At 49.5% G+C, this 9,181-nt stretch overlaps 1 protein-coding gene across 1 annotated transcript; it reads left to right on the top strand.

Moving 5' to 3' along the window:
* Window positions 1-189: 189 nt before the first annotated feature.
* On the top strand, window positions 190-925 carry LDX57_007877 (uncharacterized protein; the record flags this gene model as incomplete). Its single annotated transcript, XM_046089594.1, has 3 exons — window positions 190-475; window positions 557-733; window positions 791-925. Coding segments are annotated over 3 exons (598 nt in total), but the record flags the coding sequence as incomplete, so codon positions are not given.
* Window positions 926-9,181: the final 8,256 nt, after the last annotated feature.

Genomic DNA, 9,181 nt, shown 5'->3' with positions numbered 1-9,181 from the left:
GATTGCGCTACAACGCTCCGCACTGTATTTTCTCCCGCACAGCAAAGGTTGGAATCGACACTCGAGCTGTCGCGGTCACTTGCAACTGTTATTGAGGGCGATAATAGCCTTGCGCGTCATTTTGGTGTTCCTCTTGCTAGTGACTCTATGGCTAGGAAGATTGACCCATTATTTGACAAACTTCAACTTATGAAAGACGATGAAGGGAAGGTTGATAATACTATTTGCTGGCTCGATGTTGTCCTCGCATCTTCCTATAATCCAGCGCGACGAGAAGATGGCTGTTATTATTTACAGCTTGATGGACGCAGTGGGTTGATTCGGGTGTCAGAATCAGACCACAACTTTATCGAGTCCGGCCTTCCTCAAAAACTCATTGATCCACGCTCATACCCGCGCGATGTAAAGTCCGAGGAAGAGACGATGCAGTTAGTCGGGGGGTTGTTATTGAATTTGAACAAAGTTGCCTCACAGAGTAAGTATCCTCTCAAATCATCGTTCTCTTGCTATTTTTATGGCCCCATGCTTTTACCTGTACGTATTGACTTGGGTCTAGTCATCGGCTTGAACAACAAATGCCGGGAAAAAATAAACCAAAGGCTTGAAACTATCAAGCATGTTAGCGGCGGCTACTCTCAAGACACTTGGATCTACGATAAATCGAACCATGTAGATCTGCAGATGACTGAGCCTCCAGAACCGACGACACCAAAAAAGGTCGGAAATCGCAAGCGTGAGTCAGGATTTGCGAACATCTTATTTATGTAAACAGACTGACATTTTTCGGTAGCGCCTTCTGCAATGTCTCCATGGAAGCCGGAGGAACTAGATCGTTTATCCCGGTGGTTCCAAGCTCACAAGCGTTTAAAGAACAATCAAATCGAGGCTAGATTTGCGAAGGACTTCGGTAGATTTCGAACTCATGGTGCGATCATGGCCGCATACTATCGGGCAAGAAGAGAGCATGGAAAGCGCCGTATAGGTTTGAAACAGAGGCTCCAACCCGGTGACTGCCCACCGTCAACGGCCAATGAAACCGCTCGTGTTGTAATACGCGATCGCATCGATTCATCTTCACCAACGTCCGATTCAGGCCCCAGGCCTTCCGCTTCTTTTTTGGCTCCTCTCAGAAGCCTCAGCAGTCCGGGAACATTGAACGGTGGAGCCTCTGAGAAGCGGTGTACGGAGCTGTCCCACCGAACCGGACACATCGAACCAGTAACTCCTCGAGACAAGACAGAAAGGACTTTGTGGAATGGTTCATCTTTTATCAGCGCTTCAGGGACCGGGGTAGAACAACTCGACCCAACGAGTACCGCTGTCCTCAACCCCGAGCAGACCACAAGAGACGGCAGATCATCAAGAGGAGACCTCCCGTCGATCCAACCTACCGATACTCGAGAGGGGAATAAATCTAACAGAGACGTCCAGGGAGTGTATGATTTAACTGCACCCGCAGTAGCTCCCGAGGCCCAATCACCAACAAATGGTCACCGAGCTGACCATACAGCTACTGCTGATATGCATTGTTTGCCTCTCGGCGTAAATGCCCCGAGTTCGACTCAAAATGATTGTGAAGTAACCGGAGCTCGACCTGAGGGCAGAGGAAGCCAACCGAAGGCTCGCGACGACCCAGCATTACCCGTTCACCATGAACAAGAACCGCCGCCGACATCTCTTTCTTCAGCGCAAACCACTGCCCGCGTGAGACGTTCTCGGAAGCGTAGGGCTCCAGTTAAGGAAACAAGAGCCGGGACTATTTGTATCACGTGTCGTCGCAGAAGCAGAGTATCTGGCGGACAGTCTCTTACATGTATGTCCCTTATTCCCTTTTCAAATCTTTTTTGCTGAGATGACGGACCTTGCCGCATCGTATTATGGGCGTGATGCCTGTGTTAATGCTTCTGTCAAGGCGATACCTGCGTTAAAAAGCAGCTGTTGTGCGAGGGTTACAATTCGCAGACGCCGACAGGACCAAAGGATTATTTTTCCCCACAGTTACAGGGAAACCAGTATCCACAAGACGATACTGCTCACCATTACAGCCCGGTTGATTCTCTCGAGCACGTTGTGGAAGGGGACACCGCTGCCGATCATCATGAATCCTCTGGTCAGCAACACAGCGTGAGCGCTGCCAACGAAGGCTCTCCCTCGATATCATCAAATGGAAGTTGGTTCAACGCCGGTTCTCCAAGTTTTGTATCCGGACAAGATACGTCGAATGGTGGAGGAGTTTTAACTGCGGCCAATAGATTGCCACTCCCGATCAACCCTGACACCGGTCCTCAAGTGATACCAACAATTCATCACATCCTCAACGAACAGTTTGTGCCTTAAAATTGACCAGCGTTCTTGGGTTGGAGCCAGCAGCCTTGACCGGCCACTGCCTCGATGAGAAGTGGCCGCCGTTCCATCCCTAGTTCCAATGGGGTTTTTGATAGCATGGGACTTCCCACCTGGACCAATTATCAATACCAAACCTCTTACAAGATTTGGTATCAGTTTTCAGATCGGAACCTGGATGGATAACTGTATCGCCCTTGCAAGCCGCCCGTATTTCCTTTCCCTTTCGGGGCTTGCTTTTACGGAGAATATTGACAAATGCCGACACACTTTCAACTGTTAATTGCTGATAGACCACAATAAGTGAGTTGACGATGGAGTCTGACAGCAAAGAAAAAAGCTCTTGGAGTTGTTATTTGCTTTTTTCCCAGTCCGTAGCAATTAAATGACGGGCCGGTATGCCCTCCTTGCACCCATCGTCCATACTTTGGTCGCCAGACTGTAGGTCAAACCGGCAGGAAACACCGAGGTTGCCTCGTAGCGTTTGGAAAGTGGGTGGTGCCTTATGGTCCCAGTTGGAGCTTGAAGACACAATGTCATGCCGTGTAATTCTCTGAGCGGATACCATAAACCACCCAACGTGTCGGAAATTAGGCACCTCAATCTCCCAGGGCAGGCTTCTATAAGCTGAATAGCACCTTCTCCATGATTGACGGGGATGGACCAGACGGGTCTGGTAAGGCATTAGCCTTGCAAAAATTTTAAAGGATTATTGGATTGGATATAAGTGAGACGAAAAGGAAGTGAGTTACTTTGACGATCCCTCCATCCGATTTCTATTCTCAACGATATCCCACACGCCCGACTATCATCCTTCTTTGCAACACTAATGCAGTGGCGATTTCCGAGAACAGGGGACCAAAGATGTTCCAGAGCACACCTATCTCTATATGGGTGATACTTCAGAAGGGAGAGTGCGCAATGGTGCAAAGGATTGCGAGGTGGTTACGACTAGTAACAACGGCGATCAACTTTTCTTTCCATTAAAGCAAGGAGCAGGCTTTCCCCCAAAGGTATTCCAGGTGCGAGCAATAGCCGAATTGCCAACGTCGACTTACAGATTATGCTCAATTCTAGGGTAAGATCTACTGCTAATTCACTCACTTAAGTTGATATACAGAACATATACAAAATCTTGTCACATAGTCTGCCATCGAGCCGAATCCCCGAGCCACACATGGATTGAATGAGAAACGACTGTTGGCTATCAGGATATGTCGTGGTCCCGAACGGTCATCTGAATACGGAAGTTGGCTATTCCAAGGTTTTCATCCATCGGAAGGCTATAGGTACTTGCATCTATGCGCTTTTGTGGGCAGCATCCCGGATGATCTCTTCAAGGGCCGAATCGCCCTTGAGCGCGAACTGCAATCTTCCACGTTAGATATGGCTCTTCTCCGTCCTCCTTATAATACGACTCCCATTAGGGATACGCATTCGATCTCTTACCAGAATTGGCTGGATAAGGCTTTTTAAGGTTCGACGATCCAGGTCTAGACCGATGGCGGAACCTGAGGAAGAAAGCGTGTGTCTCGTGGGGGAATCAGATTTCGAAAACCCCTGTAAAGCTATTTTAGGTATAGTCTGTCTGAGTTACGGTGCTATATGACAAACCTATTGGATCAATGAAATGTACGATGCTCTTGATTAGCCTAGGATAACATAGAATGGGCGATGCCGGTGTCATTGCTAGACACAGACCAAGGTCCGTATTGGCGCGAACTATGCCGGTTGTAGGATAGGGTTGCTCGGTGTACAGTTGTTGTTGTTGTTGTTGTTTGTATTTTACGGCCGCAGTGCACCGCATAAGCTAGTGTCCTGCCGTCCCCTGCTGGGGCAAAGGCCGCCAGGGGGTAAGCCCTGGGCGTCGCTAACTAGTTCAAATCTAGTTCTATGTACAAATAAGGGACTTTAGCGCATTAAATAGCTGCTGCAGTCAAGAAGTAGAACCTATGGATCAGGCGGAAGTTGATGCCAGCTGCAAAGGCCCTCCTACACTCCGTGACCTATCCTACCACCTCTCTCCTTTTCTTTCTTTTTTTTTTTTTTTTTATTAAAACCTCAGTTTAGCTGAGGTAGTGGGTGCCGTGTGCATATATCCTCAAAGAAATGAGTTTCTGATAGCCATGCAGCCAGCTCAGTTGCACCTTTTGGGGTGCCCAGCAGGTAGGGGATCGTGTCAGAAGGGGGCCCTGGAGGCCGGGGCAGGCGCCTCTTTGCAATGCTGCAGAAGAGAAAATGAACTGCGGTCTTTCTTGCACCGCAGCGGCAGATCAGGTGGGCATCTTCATGGTTAAACCGTTCGTGGTAGGCTGCAAAGTCTCCATGGCCCGTACGAGCCGCCAGGATCCGTGCCAGTAGTGGCCTTGGGAGCTTTAGCTCTGCAGGGCATCTGGGGGAGTTGGTGATCCAGAGGTCTTGGTAGGATTGCGGGGCCTTGAGCTGCCAGTATTCCTGGAGGGCAGACATGGCGTCGTCCTTTATCTGCCGCCTTAGTGAGGCGTACGAGTGCTGGCTTGAAGGGGAAGGGTCCATAGCAGCACCCTTCTTTGCAGCTTGATCGGCTGCCTCATTCTCAGGTATTTGTGTGTGACCGGGGACCCAGCAGATCTGTACAGAGCCTCTGTCTGTGTATGGGGACCTTTCCCGTGCTGACCAGGATGAGACGAGGTCCTGGAAGGTATGAAAGACCCCTTGGGATGATCCTGTGAACGGTGAAAGGAGGCGCGTGGCTACCTCTAGGTTATCCAGGCAGATTCAGAGGTTAGTAGCAAGGTATGCTGTTGTCAGTTTAAGAGCTGCTTTGATTCCAGCCAGTGCTGCTTCAGCCTCTGCATCAAAGACCTCTTTATTAGGGCCTAGGGGAAAGGAGGACTGTTGGTATAGCCTCCCGGATTGGTATAGGGCGAAACCCGCCCCTGCCATTCCGTTTGCTAGTTTTGAGCCATCTGTGAAGACTTTCATATCTGACTGAGGGAGAGAGGCATAGAAGTCCTGGAAATTTCTGGCTGCCTGTTCCTTAGTCTGGCCCGCCGCAGGAGCTCTGATCCGCTGTTGGGCTGCTTCGCGTGATTCCCATGGGAGCCAGGGGGCATTTTGCAGAGGGTTTACTTGTTCCGATTTTGGCAGGGCTCGTACGCGGCGTGCGAGACGGCTTTTTTCGAGGCCTGAACGGATTGTCTCTTCAGCCCTCCTGCGGAGTGGGTGGTAGGGGTCGAGGCGGCGTATGCGGGCTGTAGCAGTAGTAGCTATGTAATCCAGCTCAATCTCTGCTGGGAGGAGCCCTGACTCCAGGTAAAGAGCAGGTATTGGGGTTGTACGGTAGACTGGGAGAATTGCTCTGGCCCCTGCTAGTATAACCTTGGTTACTCTGTCAATGTGTCCTTGGACCCGGTTTGAGACTGTTCCTCTGCGCGGGTCAGGGCGAGAGCCGCCTGGCCACCAGGTTTCAGCGCCATAGTAGACTTTGGAGAGTACGCAGGCCTTGATTGCCTGCCGCATGAGGTAAGGATTGACTCCTCGCACTGTATTGCTGAGGGAGCGAAGTGCATTTGCCACAGTTAGGGCTTTTGAGGCCATTTCCCTGATATGGTATTTGAAGCTGAGCTTTTTGTCAAAGAGGATCCCCAGCCAGCGTAGGTACGGGCGTATTATATTCTCCTTGACTGTGACGGTCCCTGCGGATACTGATGGTGTGCGGCTAGAATCTTGATCGGCCCTGTGCCGTGAGAAGTGCAGTAGCTCATATTTATCTGGTGCAAAGGTTATCCCTTCTGACAAGCCCCAGTCCAGGGCCTCTTGCAAAGAGTTTGATAGGATTTGGCAGTTCTCTGCTCGGTGTACAGTATTGCGGGCAGTTATACATTTGATCAATCGAATCCAGTCCTTCACCGCCTGCTTCCATCAATACCTAGGTAATTCCTTTCCTTAAATTCACCAGAAACAGCCTTTTACGGTTTGTTACCTACCTTTTATTATCCGAGTCGAATGCAGGATATTTTATATTTCCTAGAATTTAATATCCAACAATAAACGTAATGGCTTCGAAAGATCCGCAAAGTACAGCTGGACGCCGACACCAGCATGAAAATCGCTTGAGCCCAGTCAAAGCAATGAGCATCGAGGAAATCACGTGCAATGTATCAACAACAAAATCAGCTGATCGTGGCAACTGTGCAGACCGAGGGCGCGGTAACCATGGAATTGGTCGAAAAGAAATCAATCCAAGTTTCTGGCTTCCTGGTGTTCACGCTTTGCTAAGTGGCTACCCGTGTACCAGCGCTAGTAGGGCTTTACTGGCTTGCTGAGATGGCCAGCGGAGTAACCCCTGAGTGTCCCGGTCTCTGCTTCGTGGGAGCGATTGTGAACGGATACAGCCTACCCACCGGAAAGGGTTCTATTTGCCGTACGATGAGGAAGAGAAAGACCTACTCGATTTTCTCCACAAGGTATTCTCCATAGCAAGACGGTCCGATGCCCTCATTCATGTTCCGCACCCGGAGAATGGCAGGGTCCTGGACCTAGGCTGTGGGACGGGAATATGGGCTATTGACGTGGCCGAAAGATATCCAGCTATGTTTGTCGTGGGGGTTGACCTTTCTCCGATTCAGCCTGATCGGCATCCTCCCAACTGCGAATTCTACGCCCCATTTGATTTTGAACGCCAGTGGGAGATGGGAGAGGATTCATGGGATGTGGTGCACCTTCGAATGGGAAGGGGTAGCGTGTCAAATTGGCCCAGTCTCTATTGGAGGGTCTTCGCACACCTACGCCCGGGTGGCTGGCTTGAACAGGTCGAGATAGATTTTGAGCCATGTTTTCTGACCAGTTCCTCTGAGCACTTGCCACTGAGACAGTGGTACCAAGCCTTCGAGTATGCCACCGCGCAGACTATGCGGCCATTAACTCACAATCCTCAAGAGACATTCGGCTTTTTGCAGACCGCTGGCTTTCCAGAGATCTGTCACCAAACAATCCAGTTACCATTAAACCAATGGCCGCCCGATCCCCACCAACGAGAGATTGGTCGCTGGTACGGCCGGGCGTTCCTGCAGTTGATTGAAGCGATAGATCTCGGGTCTTTGAAACGCACCCATGGACTCATTACCCAGGCGAAACTAGAAGCATCCGACCGGAGTATTCACAGCTTTCATGTGTTGCATGTATACAGAGCCCAAAAACCTCCGTCGGCTAGGTCCTGTTCGTCCTACAAATGCCGGCGTCACGAGCAAACATATGTGGAGCGCTGAGTAGAGAGAAGGTCTAATAAAAAAGCAATGGTTAGTTTACGTGGCGCACCTAAATAAAGAGCCGTGGCCATAGTTGTCTGGAAGAAATATTCAGGAATGGATAAAGAGCATTCTCAATTGGTTCCTAGTAGGCACGGAAGGTTCTCATTGCCACAGAAAACATTAGACTCTTCGACATGGAACAGTTCTTCCAACGTACCCTTCTTCGGAGACTCTTCTACGATAATCTGGGGACTTGCTTCTTGAAGCCATCACATCCGCACCCCGTACTTCCTCAAGGTGCAACTCTCTCCAGAATCAAGTCACAACCGGTAGGTCTTATTTCCCATTCTTATCGAAAGGAAGACACTAAAGTAAATAGACCTTTTCAGTCACCAAAAGCCTAGGCTTTCCCGGAAAAATGTATTAAACGGCTACAAACCTAGCTTCGATGCCCACAAGCTGGAAAGGGAAGCAATAGATTGCATGAAGCTTGATGCAGCTCAAGATATGTGCCATTATCGGGGAGAGCCCCATGGGGGAATCCAATCGTTCCTGTTGGATCAGAACTTAACTGACTGCTGCTAGCAGGCAGTAACGGCTAATCTTAATATCTCTTTCCTCAAGCTGATAGACCCAGAAAAGCCGATAATTCTTTTTGCACGACCTGTGAAAATTGAGGGGCGGAAGATATACATGGACGGCAGTATTAAACTTCGTGATGGAAAACTGGGGCTATGATTGATATGACGCGGGCGAGTGCACTATTCATTCATCCAGCATAGGAGTGGGAAGTGGGTAGAAAGTGTTTACAATAGCGTTCGAGTTGGATCATCGAGGGGCAGCACAAGGTTATTAAGTAGAAAAAAGAGGGGGCGTGATATGTGTGAAGAGTGTTGGCACAGAACAGTTACCGATATACCCCAGGCAACATATTTTTGGGATCTTGGAACAATTGATTAAATACCCCCATACCGCGTACAGTTTCTTGATTGACTTCACTTCTCTGTCCTTCTCCCGGGTTCTCTTCATGAGAAGTTCTGAATAGGCCATGACGAGAAGATCCGAGAGTCTCCTGCACTATTCATTATTATGAAATAGATCTCGGTAATAGGTGTGACCGCTTATAAGCACCTCATGGGACCCTCTCTCAATGATTTTGCCCTCTTCCAGCACAAGGATTTCATTAACGTCGCTTAGGAAAGATAGTCGATGGCTGCAGTATGATAAGTCAGAATTGCCAGTATGTGGTAAGAGATGAACATACGTGGTTAACAACATAGTCATTCCCTTCGCTTTCAGAAGCTGCCAAACCCTATCCTGCGCCCTATTGTCTAACTGGCTAGTGGGTTCATCAAGTAGCAAAATAGGGGGTCCACGCAAAAGGACCCGGGCTAGGGCAACAAGCTGCCTCTGCCCACCGGAAAGGTCGACTCCGGGGCCGATAAGAGTGTCATACCCCGCTGGAAATCTGAGGATATGATGATCAAGCCCAAGCTGCTGACACAAACCTTGAACATCTTCCAGATTCATGTCATTTTCAAGACCATATATCAGGTTTTCGCGGATTGATAAGCCGTGAATCAGCCCCGGGTCCTGTGGTACGAAGC

This window comes from Aspergillus melleus, assembly GCF_016097325.1.
Source record: "Aspergillus melleus strain CBS 546.65 chromosome Unknown contig4, whole genome shotgun sequence".
Lineage (NCBI taxonomy): Eukaryota > Fungi > Ascomycota > Eurotiomycetes > Eurotiales > Aspergillaceae > Aspergillus > Aspergillus melleus.
Note: the sequence above shows the minus strand (reverse complement) of the source record. Positions and strands in the feature narration are given on the sequence as shown.